At 38.9% G+C, this 19,119-nt stretch overlaps 2 protein-coding genes across 5 annotated transcripts; one reads left to right on the top strand and one right to left on the bottom strand.

The window, feature by feature from the left end:
• Positions 1-3,704, top strand: LOC109173230 (1-acyl-sn-glycerol-3-phosphate acyltransferase 1, chloroplastic). 3 transcript variants are annotated; one of them, XM_019322540.1, is made up of 7 exons: positions 1-196; positions 288-331; positions 1,258-1,333; positions 1,938-2,123; positions 2,206-2,612; positions 2,786-2,887; positions 3,261-3,704. In XM_019322540.1, the coding sequence occupies exons 1-7, from the start codon at positions 118-120 to the stop codon at positions 3,474-3,476; spliced, it is 1,110 nt and encodes a 369-aa protein (XP_019178085.1). In that variant the 5' UTR covers positions 1-117; the 3' UTR covers positions 3,477-3,704. The 3 variants fall into 3 exon arrangements, with proteins under 3 accessions (XP_019178085.1, XP_019178084.1, XP_019178086.1); XM_019322539.1 differs by having other exon boundaries at positions 1-212; XM_019322541.1 differs by lacking the exon at positions 1,258-1,333 and having other exon boundaries at positions 1-212.
• Positions 3,705-4,332: 628 nt separating this feature from the next.
• Positions 4,333-5,504, bottom strand: LOC109173231 (beta-1,3-galactosyltransferase 6). Of its 2 annotated transcripts, XM_019322543.1 has the most exons (2): positions 5,246-5,504; positions 4,333-5,212 (listed from the first exon to the last, which is right to left on the bottom strand). In XM_019322543.1, the coding sequence occupies exons 1-2, from the start codon at positions 5,421-5,423 to the stop codon at positions 4,419-4,421; spliced, it is 972 nt and encodes a 323-aa protein (XP_019178088.1). In that variant the 5' UTR covers positions 5,424-5,504; the 3' UTR covers positions 4,333-4,418. The 2 variants fall into 2 exon arrangements, with proteins under 2 accessions (XP_019178088.1, XP_019178087.1); XM_019322542.1 differs by having other exon boundaries at positions 4,333-5,504.
• Between the last annotated feature and the right edge of the window lie 13,615 nt (positions 5,505-19,119).

The following is a 19,119-nucleotide window of genomic DNA, read 5'->3' as shown; positions in this document are numbered from 1 at the left end:
CTTCATCCAAGAAAATTGCTTTATCTGGAATCGCTCGCTAATTTCGAGGCTTCCGATTTCCAAAGCCATTGAAGAATGCAATCAACTGAGTAAATCTGCGAGTTGAAGAAAAAACGAATGGATGTCTCATTTGGAAAATTCCAATCTAAATTCAACAATTTCCACTTCCGGCCATCCCTTCCGCCGCACCACTACTGTAAAATCAATCACCTGTGTGTAACATCTGTGTTTTCAATATCTACATGTGAAGAAGTTCTGATATACTTCAATCTCACTTCAATTTTCAGGGGAAAAGGATGCAAAAGTTCTCGTTTCGCCATTTCTAATTCAGGTAATTCCTCAAACTTCAATTCGATCGATGCATATGTTTCTATTTTTTTTTTTCTTTGAATGTTAGTTTATGTAATTATATGGATGAATAGCTATGTAAATGTGAAGCACTCAGATGCACTTTTTTGCTGGTAAAAATCTACGTCCATTGGTTTTGTAGAAGTGGAAAATGGGAGAAAGGGTTAGCTTGATTAAACTTAACGGGATTTTACCCTTTTAATTATAAATCTATGGCTAGGATCAAAGAGGTAGCATTTTATTTGGAGTATATCTAGTTATGCAACACCGAACTAAGATTTTGCACTCTAGAAAATAATATTCTATATTACTATCAGCGGAAGGATTAGGTAGACTAATTGATACCTGTGAGAATATTAAAGGTGTAAATGGGTTGAGAATGGCAACATACCTTGTAGTTGGGAAAAAATTGGAGGATAAAACTTCATATGGTTCGTAAATTTCTAAGTGTTGTTGGGAAGGGGTTCATAGTTTGTGACTATAATTACTTTTGGATTGGGAGCGGGTAGGGAGTTATGAAGATGAAATGAAGGTTTTGTACCTGTAAATAAATGATGGTTTTGTACTTAAAAATAATTCACTTAATGCATTCCATACAAGGATAAAGTTTTAAAAAAACAATCTCTATCAAGCATTTGTGAACATATAATTAGTTGCATTTGACAGTTTACTTAAAGTTTGCAAACACGGCAGTGTGCAATTCGACTGTGTGCTTCAAGCACCCAAGATATTATGCTAGTTATAACTAAGAGCTATTTAAACATATTGAGTAATTCGCCTTATGCATTATTGCTATTCGATGCTTTTTAACATAACTAATACAATTGACGGTGGTAGAATTTCTAAATGTAGCATTTTAGCAAGTGCTGTTAACATGCTTCTGACAATGCCATTGTCAATTCGTTTCAGCAATCGAATGTGCATTATGCAAACTATTGTCGTTGCTCTTATTTTAAGCAACCAATCTGGAGAATTTCAAGAACTAGTAAGCTTATTTCTCCATAGTTTTTATTGCCATTATGATTGATCTATCACATGGATATTGATTTAAATCTGGAGTTTTGGTAACCTACTATAGCACACCCAGAACCCTCCCTCCTTCCTGAAATTTCAACCAAAGTAAATAAATAAATAAAGAGGGGTGAACTGCCAACATAGGATTGAGAAAAAGGAAACAATATCATTTCCAATTAAAGTGCTTGAACACTAGTAGGTAATAAGAAAACTTCTTGATAATTTGTATTCCCTGAATTTGAGCTTTTTCATTCCATCTGCTAGGCATCCCAAGTAGGTGAATGAATTTTGCAGATATGATTACTTTTAATATCAAAAATGAATTTTACTATTCTTGATAATTTGTAGGAAATAAACATCTGCAGGACTTTTGCTTCATTATAACCAGGAAGTGACGCTTTGCTTTAAAAATGTTTTCTCAAGATAATCTTCTATAGTGTACAAACTAAATTATGCCATAGATTCGACATCATAGTTTCTAAATTGATCCTTTTCATTATAGTAACCAAATTCGTATGATAGAATACTTTTTACATTATTGTCTTGTTTCTTATCTCTTTTGCTTGTTACTGCAGATAATATAGCATCGAGTACAAGAATACACTCATGTGCATCCTGGCCTTCTTCCTACCCAGAAATGAAGTTTGGTCGAATGCCTGGAGATTATAATATGTTCAAACACAATAGATTGCCACGGTATATTGCTGTCAGATCTGAACTTGTTGGTACTGGCTCTGCAGGTGCTGCCTATCCACTGCCAGGTGCATTTTTCAAGTGTTTTTACCCTAGTCATTTCTTCCATTTGAGATTATGAGTTTTAGCTTTTCTTGTCTTCTCGTGTAGAGCTGCAGTTTGGCTCAAAAATCAGAGGAATTGGCTTCTATGCAGCTACCGCTTTCTCTGCCATTTTTTTGTTTGTGCTAATGCTTGCTGCACATCCTTTTGTACTCTGTTTTGATCGCTACCGTCGGAAAATTCATCACCTTGTTGCTATGGTCTGGGCAAATCTGACTGTCTCTCCATTTTATAATATCGAGATTAAGGGATTGGAGAATCTGCCTCCTGATGATACTCCTGCTGTGTTTGTATCCAACCACCAGAGCTTTTTAGACATTTACACTCTCCTTACTCTTGGGCGAAGCTTCAAATTCATTAGCAAGACTGCTATTTTCCTCTTTCCTATCATTGGTTGGGCCATGTATCTGATGGGAACTATTCCCTTGAGGCGTATGGACACCAGAAGCCAATTAGTAAGTTGTATTATTTCCCATTAACACCGTAATTGGTGCTACTTTGATAACTTAGCTTCGTTAGAGTAACTACAATGTACTGAATATGTCATCATCTTTGTTTCTTTTCCAAAAACGTTGTGCTCTATTGTTGTGGTTTTTGAATCTTAATTTATGTTTCTTTTATGAATTAGGATTGCCTTAAGAGATGCATGGATCTTGTCACGAAGGGAGCATCTGTTTTTTTCTTCCCAGAGGGTACTCGGAGTAAAGATGGAAAGCTAGGGGTTTTCAAGGTAAGACCTATGCTTTAATTGTGTGTGGTACAAGCGAATAAATTGGATGATTAGATGAACATTAGAGAAGTGAAAGGTTTGAGTAATATTAGCATTCACCTTTGGCTGCGGGATCAATTTTTGTTGTCAAAAGCTGTATTTTATCTGCATTATGGCAGTAGTTGCTCATACTTCAATTAGGAGAACTTGAAGGCCTTAAACCCTGAACATTTAGCTGCACTGCTCTCCCACTGGTCCATAATTATCATCCACTTGTTATATTGTGTGTTATTAGGTCATCTTATAATTAGAAGAAACTACAACTTGCTGATCTATTATACCCACCACCCCATTATAACGTTCATCTTATTATCTTATGTTTTTTGATCTCTAGAAAGGTGCATTCAGTATTGCTGCAAAAACTGGAGTTCCTGTTATTCCTATAACCCTTGTTGGAACTGGAAAAATCATGCCTGCAGGAATGGAGGGCAGATTAAATTGTGGGTCAGTTAAAGTTGTGATTCATCAGCCTATTGAGGGAAATAATCCAGAAGCATTATGTAGTGAGGCAAGGAATGTGATATCAAATCAGCTTAATCTCCAAGGATGAGAGATAAGAGCAGTATTCTAGTTCCACTTTAGGATCAAAAGGTTTAAAGGATTTTCTGGCTTAAAAGTTACTCTCCAAGGTTTGTCAATCCTTAGGGTGTTTGGTTGGATGGAGGGAATTAGGAAGGAATTGTAATTTGGTGAGAATAAAGTAGGAATTCAAATTACATTGTTTGGTAGGGAGGAATAAAATTATTTGGAATGAGAATGGAAGAAGTGATATAAAGACTCAAATGTCCTTATGTAATGATAATAATATTCAGGGTAATTTGGTCATTTTCATGTTTTCCCCTCTCGAAGATGGCACCAAATTAGAATTCGCATGGGGAATGTATGAATTGCAATTCCTCAAATGGAGGGAATTGCAATTCCCTCCAACAAACACTGTAATTTAAAATGCTAAGGAATTATGTTATAAAGGAATTACAACTACATCCAACCAAATAGCCTTAGAGCGGCCAGCTAATTTCTTCTTTCACATCTCTTCTTTGCAATTATTTAGTTGTATGTAATACCGGAGTACTTACATCCAATTTTTTTTTTAAAAAAAATACAAAGGCCGCATTAGTTTTACTCCTTTATGCTTCTATTGTCTTAGAGCTTTTATCCATTTTCCCAAGCAAATAGGCAAACAAAATTCAAAAACCCTAAGTTGCTCATACTCTCGCAATCTTCGACTTCAACAAGAACATTAAAGAATCAACAAGAGAATGCAATTGCATTTCAACAAGATAAAAGCTTCAAGTAAAAAAACAAAGGTGATTCTTCAAAATAACTTTTGATCTCTTTGCTCTCCTTGAATCATTTATCATACCTTTAGGGTTGTGTTGGCCGACCGACCGATTAACGGTTAGTCATAAAACCAACAAGAATGATTAGTATTGATAGATTGTTTGTTGGAAATAAACTAATAAAGAATGCAGTTATCAATCTTCAATTCAACCTATTGTATATGATACAGCTTAGATGGCATCAAATCTCTGGTGACATTAAAATAACTCAAAGTCCGAATCCACTTCTCTTGAGTCTTGAGCTGATGAACCGCCACGGTCTCCGGCCAGAACTCGTGCGAGCAGCCGTCATTCGGCGGCTCCACCGGGAAGTTATACATCGACCATTTGGCGTTAAACCGATTAAGTCCCCTCCGGCCGTCTCGGAGCCACTCACCAAGAACCTTATCCTCGGGACCTTCCACATTCGCTTTAGGGATATCCGACTCTCTAATCCACTCCACCAAATCCCAGGATATCAGATATCCCATCCCGGACATGTAGTGCTTAAAAGGGTCCATGCTAGTACACGGGATCACGAACCCGTAGTACAGATCTTGTCTCGGCAACGGCGTTAGAGAGGCCACTAGATTTTCCAGTCTCAAGTACGTGTCGTCGTCGGCCTTCATGACGTAATCGTACGGTCGCCCGCCGCCGCCGCCGCCGAGAATCTCCGGCAGGCTGGAGAAGAACGTGTAGGTCTTGCCGTTGTTCATGTTCTCTTGGCAATCGAGGATGATGATGTCGTCGTGGCGCATTATCTCCAGTGCCACTAGGGTCTTTTGATCCTCCTTGGTGAGATTACAGAACACAAATTTCACGTCCACCTTCGCGCCCCGCGGGGATTGGGTGCCGTATACTAGCCGGAGGAAGTGGCGCTTGCGGTACTGGTCCGGGAGGGTCAAAATCCCGACGAGGATTCGGATTTCGCCGCCGTCTGCGGCGGCGGCCGACGAACTCGGAAGATCTTGCTTGGAAGAGATATCGATATGGGTGGTGGTATTAGAATCGGAAAAAGCGCATTTGTGAAACTTCATGAGGCGGCCGTCGAATCGGAGTTCATTGATGGAAGCTAAAACGCATAGGAAAAGAAGGAAGAAAAAGCAGGAGATGAAGAAACGGCGCCCATCTCTAATTGACTTCATCATCATATCCACAGCCGGCCTGGCCTGAAACATGGATAGAGATCAGAGGATATACAAATTAATTAAAGGGACGTGAACATGATAAAAGTGCAAAGAGTTTTCTTGAGTTCAAAGATTTTGGTTAGGTTGGCAATATAAATACATACATTAATGTATATATCTTGGGGTATACTAATTTTTTTTCTCCAAAACATTAATCCCCAACTCCAAAAACCCCCTATACCCCGACTTGACAGAATGATATAGTAAGTATAACAGATTTGTCTACTTTAAAGATAATCTTCAGGTTATCACGACATAAGTTTAAACCTTGATCTGTTCTCTCAAATAGTGTTTATTAAATCATTGAATTAAATTGGTATGATATACTATATTTTTGACTATTACTCCTCAAAGCTCAAAGAAATTAAAGTTTGTCAAATAAAAGGGTTGAAAATTAGGGGATACGCCAATACCGCCTACGCTACTTTCCATTTACACTAAAATATAATGCTTGACCACCTAAGGAATTGATATCATATCACACCACCCCCTATTCTGTAAAGCCACGCCCAAAAACATTTTCACTAAAGATCAACCACTATTTTTACAAATACAATTAAGTTTCAAATGATTTACTGAATTATACCTACCACATATTATAACAACTTTATGAAAAAAGTTTATAGGATATATACAATTTTGTACTGATGTAACAATTATACAAAATACACCTACCTGATCATCAGTCATAATTTCTGGAGCAGACTTCTCCTAATAGTATGCAGTTTAGCACATTGAATATGGATTCTGAATATTTTCCTTACACTCTTGAGATAATATAATCCCCCTAAACTCCAGATCTAAACTCTTACACAAATCCCCTTTTATAGTATAAGATTCTCTAAATTTACTTCGCTTCCTTGAAATTAGCTAGGCATGATATTCAATTCCCCCATGAGGTTCCCATGATCTACATGTACTGGCACTGATTTAATTTGAAGCATGTGACCACTACACCATTTGCACATATACAACACCATTTTGCTTCCGATCCCTTCATTTTTTTAGTACTACTATTGACTCTGTTACAATACAGTATCTCTTCATAACTACTTTCTTAACCTACTGATGAAACACAAAGAGTCAATATCGTCTCCACCGAGCTGAGACTCAAACCCACAACCTCCCATATGTGAGAGCAACTTGGTGCGATTCCCATTTTGTTTTTGAATGATTAATCCATTTTGCATTCCCATTTCGATTTGCATGCATATACTACACATTTACCACACAAGCATATATACATACTGTTATGATATTATCCTTACCGGCCCCATACACACGTACATCATAATTTACTTTGGTTCATCATCAACATAATCAGCATACATACATATGTCAACTAATATTAATACAAAAATTATGATGTAATTTTTGTACCAACAGATATGATATTCAAATACAAAGAACATTTGAGTTAAAAAATGTTGTATGTTAAATCAATGCAGTATTGAAGAGGCCGGTTTAGTAAGTGCAGAAGAAATTTCCGGCAAATAGATTTGTTTTGCAAGTTATTAGAATTAAGATCTGGTCTTTCAAAATAGGGTTTTTTTTTAAAAAATAAAAATAAATAAAGGAATAGGTTAGAAAGAGTGTCTATGGAGATGAGCCTAAGTGCCTAACTTTAGCCTCACTCAATTCGGTAATGGCATTTAAAATAAATATATTCACTTTTATATATATAGTCAACCATTATTAATTAGGTATTTTTGCATGAACATGGGCTAAGCCGCCTGTTCCTTGTGTTCCACCCACTTGAATATGAAGCAATTGACTTCTAAAAGAAACCTTTTTTTAGTGATAGATCCAAGTCGATGGTCGGCGTTCATTTATATTCTATAATTTTTCTTTTAAATATTGGAGTAAGATGCAAATTATATGATGCATGGACTCATGTTAATAAAAGTAATACTATAGTTTTAGTGTAGTTGGTTCATTGCTTGACTTAATTAAATATCATGATTAGATACGGCAATGTGAAGGTTTGAATCCCACTAGAAGCATATATGAGAAAAATGCTCAAGAATGCTAAAAAGCGCACATGAAGACGGGGAAAAACGCCCAAGAAGGTGGGCTAATTGCACGATTCGTGATTTACCTTGATTTACCTCCCTTTACCTCTAGGGTTGGGGTCCTAATATGTATGGAAAAAAGACTCAAGGATGCTGGAAGGTCTGGATTGGATCCCTTGTGCGTCCATTTGACTGATTGCGTGACTCGCGATTTAACTCTAGGGATGAGGTCCTGTGAGCTTAGAATTAGTTCGGTGAACTTTTTTGAAGGTGAACTTAAGATCACTTAAGTTATAAAAAAAAAAAAAAAAAAAAAAACTACGTACAATTTTATAAAAATACAATGGCACAAATTTAAACATATTATTTATTTATTTTTATAGATAAATAAATATATAAAAATATATCTTTAAAAATGGCATCCATATTTATAAATTTTTAAATAAATCGTTTAAAAAAATTGTGTAATAAACTTGCAATAGTTATTTAATTGATTGAGAGTAGTGACTTTAATTTATGAACCTATGGCAATAATAGCCTTCAATTCATTATTGTGTCAACAGTTTTGAATTGGTCAAGTCATCAATACACTGCTGCAATTTGGTGATTTAATCCGGCCTGGCCTCCTGTTGATGAATTGCCTACATATATTCCGTGTACTACTTTACGTAGGTTCGTTTGCATGCAAAAGCATAACTTGGTAATTATAATAAATTAAATATAGAGTTAATTCTATTTTTTGTTCTAAATTAATAGGTGTCATTTCATTTTTAATTTTTTTTTTCAAAACATTCCTTTTGGTTCTAGTATTATTGTGGTATGATCATTTTTTTTGTCCTTTATCAATAAAATCATTTAAATTCCCATAAATACAAGAGTATTTCTTTTTTTTTTTTCTTTATATATATATATATTCAGATGAGGGGTATACCCGTGGTGATCTAAAATCACCCTAAATATGCATTCTAACACAAGGTCTATGCCGGAAATACAAGAGTATTTCGGCCTTCAAATATGTTTTTTTTTTCCAAAAAAATACAAAAATAAAAATATAGAGGTGCAACCCACTTTGTAAAAAAAATGAAATTAACTCATAAATAAATAAATAAATAAATAAACGCGCGCGCGCACACACACACACACACACACACACACACACACACACACACACACACACACACACACACACACACACATATATATATATATATATATATATATATATATATATATATATATCAGAAGTTGGAGTCTTTAAACTGCTGTAACTTCAATGTAACTTCTCATAAAAGCTATATTTGCATCTTCAAATATATGGAGAAACATATGAAAGACATACATGCCATATTTTTGCAGTATACTAAGATGTTTCACAGTCTTACATTTCTACAGTAAATTCTTAAACAAAGCAACTTAAGGATTTCATTCATTTTCTTGTATTAATAAGTTTAAACCTTGAACCTTGTTGCTTTCTCTGAGGTTGATTTAAAACTTATAGGAAAGTGATTACAGGCCTGAATATCTCATTCCTCAGTATCCTCGTTCCAGTCACTCTTTATTTTTCTAACACTATATAAGTATTAAATTTTGTTTCTGAGGAAAGATGAGTTCTGAGTTTCATGACTTTACCACCAACTTTCAAAAGTTGGAGTAGTTTGAAGGCATGGGTTTTCGAAGATGGAAAAAGAAGATGAAGTTCGTCCTTGCAACCCTAAATGTGGCATATGTGCTGGGTACCCCGAAACCAGAGGAACAAGAGAATGAAACTGCTGGGCATCGGCCGGGTTGGTCGAGTTCAACCCATGCTCGATTCGAGATGTGTCGCTGTAGCTTACTGTGGAGGGATGTGTTTAAATGGTTAATATCCACATACTTATCACCAATTGGTTTTAAGTAGGATATATGACAACTAGATAGCCAAAGAACTTTGTGATTAAGCGTGCTTGATTTACAACAGTCACAAGATAGCTGACCCACTAGGAAGTAAGCATAGTGCAGCACTCAAATTCAACAAAAATTCTTGAAGCTACTTGCCAGAGACTCAAATGGGAGAACGATGACTTTGCTTGCCGCGGTCACATTCTAAACGGTATGTCTGACACCCTCTTTAATGTTTATCAGTATGAGAAGTCCTCAAAGGACCTCTGAGACGTACTAGAGGCAAAGTGCATATCTGAGGATGTCTCAAGCAAAAAATTCCTAAGTAAGTGAATTTAATGATTATAAAATGGTGGACAATCATCCGGTCATGGAACAATTCCATGAGATTTATTGGTCCCGATATCGAAGGATGAGAGTCTAGAGAGGGGGGGGGGGGGGGGGGTGAATAGACTCTATGCGAATTTTGAAACTAAACTTGAAAGAGTAATGCACAGCGGAAAAGTAAGTATCCCTTTTTAATTGTTTCCTTGCACACTTTCGTTAGAAATCGTTATGTTCAAGTGATTATGGATGCAATGCAATGCGATTAAGTAAAGAGTAAATAACGAGAGGGAGAAAGAGATTTTTATAGTGGTTCGGATGTTAACTAAGCATACTACACTCTTCTTTCACAACTCGTGAAAGGATTTGCACTATCACTCATAGTACAAACTAAGCCAAGCTTGCTTCCTTGATACTAAGCCGGACAACAACTTGCTAGGTTTTTCAACTTCTCCGAGTTTACTCAGCCTCTATCAACTTCTACAGAGTTGAGGGTTGGAAAAGATTGATGGTATCTCCAAATTGAAATCTTGACTTGATGGTGGCTTGATCTTCGTATAAACTGCAAGATTTCTTGATGCTGTGAAGACTTAGAAAACTAGATAATCTTTTTGAAAAGTCTTCACAAACATACACTGGTTTTTGAAAAGCTTGTAGCTTGAGTTTTTTAAGAGCTTTTCTGATAGCAATGGAGTGATGAATCTCATCACACCAACACTGATTTGCCTGAAGAAAATGCAGTGATGAATGATGATGATGACCTTTTAAAATATGAGTTTGAAGATTTTGGTGATCAAGAATGATCTATTTTATGTTCTTGGTTTATGAACCTATGTTTTCATATTGTTTTAGATATGTCCACCTTCTGGACCATTTAGATATTTTATGGTCCTCATTGATGCTTCCACCCGTTGGACTCATGTTAGTCTAATGTCCACGAGGAACAAGCTTTCGTTAAATTTGTTGCGACAATTATTGAGTTGAATGCCCAATTCCCAGATTATCCTATTAAATCAATAAGAATGGATAATGCTGGAAAATTCACGTCAACGTCTTTCAATGATTATTGTATGGTCTTGGGCATCAAAGTGGAGCATCCTGTACCTTATGTCCATACTCAAAATGGTCTGGCTGAGTCTCTGATTAAGCGTATTAAATTAATCGCTAGACCCTTATTACAGAAGTCTGGTTTACCGGTTCCATGTTGGGGACATGCAGCATTACATGCTGCAGCTTTAATACAAATCCGACCCACTGCATATCAGGATTATTTATCCTTACAACTACTACGTGGTGTAGAACCTAACATTTCACATCTGTGTGTATTTGGGTGTGCAGTCTATACCCCCATACCACCTACAAACCATATCTTCATGGGCTCGCAGCGAAAACTAGGTATATATGTTGGTTATGAATCTCCCTCCATCATTAAATACCTAGAGCCTGTGACATGAGATCAGTGTGCTGCGAGGTACACTGACTGTATTTTTTATGAAGATCATTTCCCGGCATTAGGGAGAGATAAAAGATCTTATTTATCGAAATTCTGGGAAATCTCATGGGATAAAAAGGATCTTCAGTATCTAGACCCACGTACTAGTCAAACTGAACTGGAAGTTCAGAAAATTATTAATTTTCAAAATTTAGCAAATAACCTGCCATATGCTTTTTCAGACAACAAAGGAGTGACCAAGTCACATATCTTTGTAGTGAATGCTCCTTCGAGAGTTGAAGTCCCCAAGGGACCAAATATGCACACTGATACTCCCCATCGCTAGAAGCGTGGGAGACCACTTGGTGCAAAAGATTTAAATCTGCGGAAGACGAGAATTGGTAAAATATCTCAGTCACTCTGGCCAGAAAAATGTTAACCGTCCTGAAGACGGCCGTCCCGAAGACGGAGAACCCAGTGAATATGCATGTGCTCTAAGTAATATGAACACTAGGGATGCGGAACATCCAGATCATAATATTTTGGGAAATGATGATGATCTGATTGGTGTCAATATAAAAACTGTCATAAATTTTGTTAATACAGGAGAAACATATAACAGAGATTTAATAGTCGTCGACGACAAATTTGCCTATGCAGTTGCTTGTAATATTCCACATAATAATCTGGATCCAGAACCAAAGTCAATAATAGAGTGCCGGAAGCGCTCTGACTGATTGAAGTGGAAACATGCAATTGAGGCAGAACTCAACTCGCTTAATCAAAGAAAAGTGTTTGGTCCCACCGTACTTACCCCAAAAGATGTGATCCCAGTAGGATCTAAGTGGGTATTCGTACAGAAGAGGAATGAAAACAATGAGGTGGTTAGATATAAAGCGAGATTGGTAGTTCAGAGGTTCAAGCAGAGACCCGAAATTGATTTTGAACAAACATATTCTCCTATTATTGATGGTATTTCATTCCGATATTTAATATCACTGGCAGTAAACATAAAATTAGATATGCAGTTGATGGATGTAGTGACAACTTATGTTTATGGGTCACTAGATGCTGATATATACATGAAAATACCCGAGGGTATTCAAAATTCCAATATGAGGGAAAAAGATCAAAACATGTATAGCATCAAACTTCAAAAGTCATTATATGGCTTGAAGCAATCGGGTAGAATGTGGTATAATCATTTGAGTGAATTCCTCCTGAAGAAGGGATACGAGAAAAATGATATTTGTCCTTGTATATTTATTAAGAAGTCATCTAATGGCTTCTGTATTACATCTGTCTATGTCGATGACATGAGCATTATTGGGACAAATGAAGACCTTATAGAAGCATGTTCATGCTTAAAGGTAGAATTTGAAATGAAAGACTTGGGAAAATCCAAATTTTGTCTCGGTCTGCATATCAAGCATCTCCCCAATGGGATTTTAATTCACCAAGCTAACTATGTTAATAAATTATTGGAGAAATTCTATATGGATAAATCTCATCCCCTTAGCACTCCAATGGTAGTTTGATCCCTTGAAGCGAACAAAGACCCATTTAGACCTAAGGAGGATAATGAGGAAATATTAGAACCTGAAGTTCCTTACTAAGTGCTATTGGAGCCTTGCTATATTTGGCTAATTGCACTAGACCAGATATTGCCTTCTCTGTGAATTTACTTGCTAGATTTAGTGCCTCTCTCCAACCAGAAGACATTGGAGTGGAATAAAGCATGCATATCTTTAGATATCTCCAAGGGACAAAAGACCTTGGTCTTTGATTGTGGTAAAAATGAATGATGGTGAGTGTACGGGGTGTAATGTCGTCCTCAGGGGATTGAGGGATATGGCACGCAATATGCAATTACAATAAACTAGGCACTAGCATAAGGAAACCAACAAGAATCTAAGCAAATCATAACGAAGTTAAGACTACGGTAACTAAACAAAATAACACGAACACATATGAACAAGATGTAAACACAAAATAAAGAAATAGGACTCAAGCTAGGGAGCATTATCATCTAGATGCTTCAACAACCTATAGATTAGGGAGAACAAATAACAAAGAGTCAACCGGGAATGCACGTAGGTATCCTAGTTTATCAACCACTCTCGTAAGCAATAAACAAGGATTAGAACAAGGAATTGCCTCACTCTCATGGTGTATCAATTCCAAGTCCATCAAGCATACAAAGCATCTAAAACCCCCAATTTCTCCAATTTTCATAGAAAAAATCGGGTTTATGCAAGGGGTCGCTAAAATCATTGATCCAATTCTCATTGTAAAAAAGAATTCTCCAAAAACAAGCTAATGAATGTGTACATCAAACATTAACAAGATATAAATACAAAACCTTCACAAACACATGAACCCTAGGTTGGAGTTCTTCCCCTTTTTTTTTTGCAATAATCACAAATCAAGCATCAAGATAGATACTACAACCCTAACTCAAGTCCATAAACTAACTACTCACGATTAAATATCATAAAGAACACAAAAGCATAAGTAACAAACATAAATCTTGCAAAAGAAAGAGATAAAAGGAAGAAAAGCTTCTCTATTGAAAATGGATGGTGGAATCTTGAAATGTTGGAATCCAAGCTTCAAATCCAAGATTACAAGCTTCAAAAGTGTTAAGAAACATAAATCTAAACCTAATCTAACCTAAAAATATGAAGGAAATGAGTAGAGAATGTCTAGGGTTCTAACAAGAGTCAAAACCAAGTAAAAATGACAAAAAACGGAGTTTATAAAAAGTTGCAGCAGAGGTGACACGATGAGGGACATGGCCATGTCACAGGCCGTGTCCAAAAATCTGGAAACTGCACAAAAATACACGGCCATAGACATGGTCGTGTACTTGGCCGTGTCTTTTGGTCTTCAAAACGTCAGAATTTGGAATTGTGATCTTCATGAAAGTTGTAGCCCTTCGACACTTGTTCCACTTTTACCTTGGTTTAATTTGTCCATATGATCAACACCATTGAAAACATCACTCTTTGGCTCCTTTGGAAGTGTTGCATCCATCTCCTTAGCTTCACCTTGGCTCCCCTTGACTCCAAATGCATCCAACATGGTCTAAAATCCTTCATTTCTACTTAACGATAATGAATTGTGCATAAAGGATCAAATGAGCAAAATAAAGATCATTTTGAACAACATTGTGACACTTCATAAGCAAAACAAGGCTAAATATGGGGTAGACATGGGGTATAAATATGAGCAATTATGCACTTATCAGTCTTTATTTTGAAAACAACCAGGACATTATTTTGACGGGGTATTCAGACGCTGGTTATATGTCTGACCCTCATACTGCTAAATCGCATACTGGTTATGTGTTCCTTTGTGGAGGTACAGCTATATCTTGGAGGTCCATTAAGCAGACCTTAGTTGCTACCCCATCTAATCACTCAGAGATAATTGCTTTATATGAAACCTCACGCGAATGCGTATGGTTGAGATCATTGATACGGCATATCCATTGCTCATGCGGAGCAATGAGCAATGTTAATTCCCCGACTGTCCTATATGAGGACAATGCGACATGTGTTGCACAGATGAGTAATGGGTACGTTAAAGGAGACCTTACTAAACATATTGTTCCTAAGTTCTTTTACCCACATGAACTCCAGAAGAGTGGTGAAATACTCATTGAAAAGGTTCGCTATAGTGAAAATCTGGCAGATTTGTTCACTAAGTCCATTCCTACATCTACTTTTGAGAAATATGTTTATAAAATTGGGATGTGGAGGCTAGGAAGACTGTTGTCTTCAGGGGGAGCGATAAACTCTAAAGTTTAAATGAATTGACGGTCCATGAGACTTTTAAATCTTGAAGATGATGCCCGGAATGCTTATGATTGTACTATTTTTCCCTTAGCTAAGTTTTTCTCCCACTGAGTTTTTCTTAGGCTAAGGTTTTTAACGAGGCAACTGATGCAGCACATGCTTGATATTACATGTACTCTTTTCCTCGACTAGCTTTTTCCCACATGGTTTTTCTAGCGAGGTTTTTAACGAGGCATGAGTATAGTTATTTAATGGCCAAGGGGGAGTGTTATAAATATTTTATGTTGATGGCCATTAAACCATGAAACCTTTCATTTGTGTAACACCCCGTGTTACGAGTCCTAAAACCAATTAGTTAATTAATCAATAGCCCAAGAGAAAGAATAAATTATAATGGTTAATTAGGGAAAAAGGCCCACCATAGCCCGTGGGCCCTCATATATAAACCCAACCCCTAAACCCAATCCTTAGTTCCAAAAGGAATAGAATTAGCGAGCCTATAATATTAGTTCCTAATTAGGACTCCTAAATATATAAATAGGGGACTTAAGAGGCACCTAGAACCCCCCCACGAGAATAAACGCCCCACCACCCCGAAAGAGCTCCAAGAATCCCCGTAGAAGAAATCAAGAAAGCTTAAAGAAAGACCCTTCATAGCCAAGGAATTAATTAAGGCTAAGAGGTAACCCATGTCTCAACAAAACCTATTTTCATAGCTATGATTCCCCCTTAGGGTTTCCCCCATATTATTGTGTATTGGCGAGATATGATGATTGTTATTGATGTGATGATCCCATGAGGGATCTTGATGATCTTGATATTAGGAGATTCTTGATGATTATGGAATTCTTGATGATTATATAGAGTTCTTGATGATTATGTGTTGTTCTTGATAATTGTGTGATGCTCTTGATGTTTATGTGTTATTCTTACCGAATCTTGCAATTAGAAGACGAACTGTATACTTGTTGATATAAAAGTGATTAGAACCCTAGGTTGTATCGTATGATCTTATTCTTGGATTATCGGGTGGGGAAATCGCATGTTTGGGTGTTGATTATATTAGAAAAGCATGATAGGTTATGTGCCGTTCGTTTCTCGTATTTGATCCGTTAATTGTCTACGTGTTAATTATTAGTTGCGTTGTAAAGTGTCTAAGCATGGTTTCGGGTTCCACAAAGGTTCCCGGGACGTTATTGTGTGAAAAGAGTCAGTGGGGGGTAGGGGACCCGCCACCTACCCACGGCCGAGAAACACCGCCCGGCAGCGGGTAGCCGGCGGGCGGGCAGCTGCCCGCCGGCGACCCGCTGCCCGGAACAGTAAAGTCCGGCGGGCAGCCGGCGGGTGGCCCCCACCCACCGGCTACCCGCTGGAAATTATCCCACCTTGGGATCCCGGCTTCCCCGTTTGATGTTCCCCCGTTCCCCGTGGTGTCCCAACGGACTCCGTTTATCGTGCCTATGTCTAGTTTGATGTTTCGGGTACCGTTCGTAGGTTTATGAGTCTATTATATTGCATGCTAGTTGAATTGGTATCCCGTTGACCTAGGTGGTAGAAGTATGAATCCCTTAGGACTATTCTTAGTATGTGATGGATCACGCATAGGTCTTGTTATACGTTTTCTCCCCCTTCCTAATGTGTAATGTGGGTTGCATGTGCTTGCTATGTGTTATGTGTGTGTGTTACCCCAATTCGGTTGCGATCGGATTGGTTATCCTGAGCTGCGGTTCAGAAGCTGGCTGCGGTCAGATTGATACTCTTGGGCTGCGGTCCACCGTTTGGTTGCGATCAAACGTTTCTATACGAGCTGCGGTTCGTCCTTTTTCCTGGCTGCGGTCAGATGACATTCTCTTGGGCTGCGGTCCACTGTTTGGTTGCGATCAAACACTATGATGAGCTGCGGTTCATCGGTCGGTTGCGATCGACCCCTCCGTGTTGCGATATGGGGCAGGGTGCTGCGGGGCCGTGTCAGAGCTATATGCGCTGACCCTCATGTATGGGCATGCGATTGGTCCTGTGGCGCCAACAAAGTGTGTTATGTGTTGTGACAGGGACGAGTTGTGATTACGAGTATCTTGGGGGATGTGACTATGGGATTTATGTTGGGGATTGTTCATGTTGGGTTGTGATCATTGTTTATGCTTTGCCTTATCTGCCTTATCTGTTGTGAACTGCATATGCTCGTTATAACTGTTGCTTGTGTCTGGCCTTATCTGTCGAGTCATTCCCGGTTTTTAAAGCTAGAGTTCGTAGGATATATCTTCATGCTCAAAATGGTTTTCGTATATCTATATATATCTCTATATGTATGGTATTTCAACGCGTTGGAGTGGGTTACCAGCATCTCTCGCTGAACAGATATATTTGGCTTTCAGGCACAGAAGATTAAGTCACTGGAGTGCGCTAGAACTTAGAAGTAGATAGTTTCCCTTTTGGCCTGCGTGCCACGTTTACGTATTTACGCTTTGAGGATATTAGTTAGTTAGCCTGTGCACTTGGGTTCTCTAGCCCAGGTGTGGCATAGCACCCCGAACGCTTGTATTTATATCTTGGAATTTAATAAAATTCTACCTTTATTATAAGTTTTAAATGTCTTGAGAATATGGGGTGTTACAGTTGGTATCAGAGCCTAAGTTTGACCCTAGGAAAAGACTCTTAAGACAGGACTTTAGGACATTAGGCTTGAACTCCAGGTACTTAGGAACATAGGTCTTAGGGATCTTAGGACGCACGGGGAGATTGAGAAACCTACACATCACCTCCCCTCACTTCATCCCTCCCTAATATAAAGAAACTCTCCTCCGCTTATTACATCAAGGTGAAAACACAAAATAATATCAACCTTTAACCACCAGGATGGCACCCAAGAAGAAACAGACGGGAACACCGGGACGCCCTACTCAGGAATTCCTGACCCAGAATCTACAACGCCTGGCCCAAATCACCCAGGCACTAAGTACTGTCATTCCCCAACCGCTACCAACAAACGAGATCCACCACCAAGTCTCGGCACACCAACCACCCACCTTCTCGGGAGACGAAGACCCCACGACCCTCGAAGAATGGATTGAGACCTTTGACAGGGTATTCAGGGCAACCCAATGCCCCGAACACCACCAAGTCGGGATAGCCTCCTTCTACTTCAAACACGAGGCCGACATCTGGTGGGCACATGAGGGACCTACGTACGAACAAGACCCCAGATTCAACTGGGAAGGCCTAAAAACACGGTTACGAGAACAGTTCTACCCCAACCACCTGAAAGCCGCCACATGCGAGGAATTCCTCCATCTAAGACAAGGGGCAGCCCCAGTCTCAGAATACTACCAACGATTCTGCCAACTGGCTCGCCTCACCCCCGAACTAGTATCCACCGAGGGGATCAAAGTCATGAAATTCTTAGCAGGCCTTAACCCCGAACACCAGAGGGCCTTGGCCGCCCAAGAACCAAAGACCCTCGGAGAAGCCTACGCCAAGGCATGCCAACTACAACAGGTAACGAACCCGCCCCAAGGGACGCAACTGGGGTATAAAAGGAAGCCCGAAAGAAGTCACCCAATTCCCACCAAAGAACCTAAGAACCCCAAAACCACCTCACTAGACCAGGCCATCACACCGACTGCCCGGGGAAGGATCCTTACCCTAAGCAAGGCCAGGATCGGAGATAGCAACATAGTCTCCGGAACTTTCCTAGTGCACGCCACCCCAGCCACCATACTATTTGACTCGGGGGCTACCAACTCATTTATAGCAACCAAGTTCGCTGCCCAGCTCGGCCTTAACGCCAGCACCAAGGTCCGACTCCAAGTCAAGGTGGCCTCGGGCGAGGTCATAAGATGTGATCGCATGTACGAGCATGTAATGATCACCATTCAAGGAGTGGAATTTCCCAGCAACCTAATCCAGTTCCAACTAGATGGGATGCAAGTAATCTTGGGCATGGACTGGCTAGGAAAATTCCAAGCGCAAATCCTGTGCGGAGAGCAGAAAGTGGTCCTACGAGGACCAAACGGTAAGAGGGTGTCATACCGCGGTACCCGCCAGGATCCGGAGATCAAACTTGTAAACATGATGAAAATTAAGAAGTATCTAGGCCAAGGAAACGAGGCCTTCTTATGCTCAGTCGAAGACCTCAACGCCAAAATACTCGAACCACGAGCCATCCCAGTGGTAAACGAGTTCACCGACGTCTTCCCAGACGAAATTCCCGGGGCACCCCCGGCCAGAGAGGTCGAGTTCAC

This window comes from Ipomoea nil, unplaced genomic scaffold (assembly GCF_001879475.1).
Source record: "Ipomoea nil cultivar Tokyo-kokei standard unplaced genomic scaffold, Asagao_1.1 scaffold0465, whole genome shotgun sequence".
Taxonomy (NCBI): domain Eukaryota; kingdom Viridiplantae; phylum Streptophyta; class Magnoliopsida; order Solanales; family Convolvulaceae; genus Ipomoea; species Ipomoea nil.
This window is presented reverse-complemented; position numbering and strand designations above follow the sequence as displayed.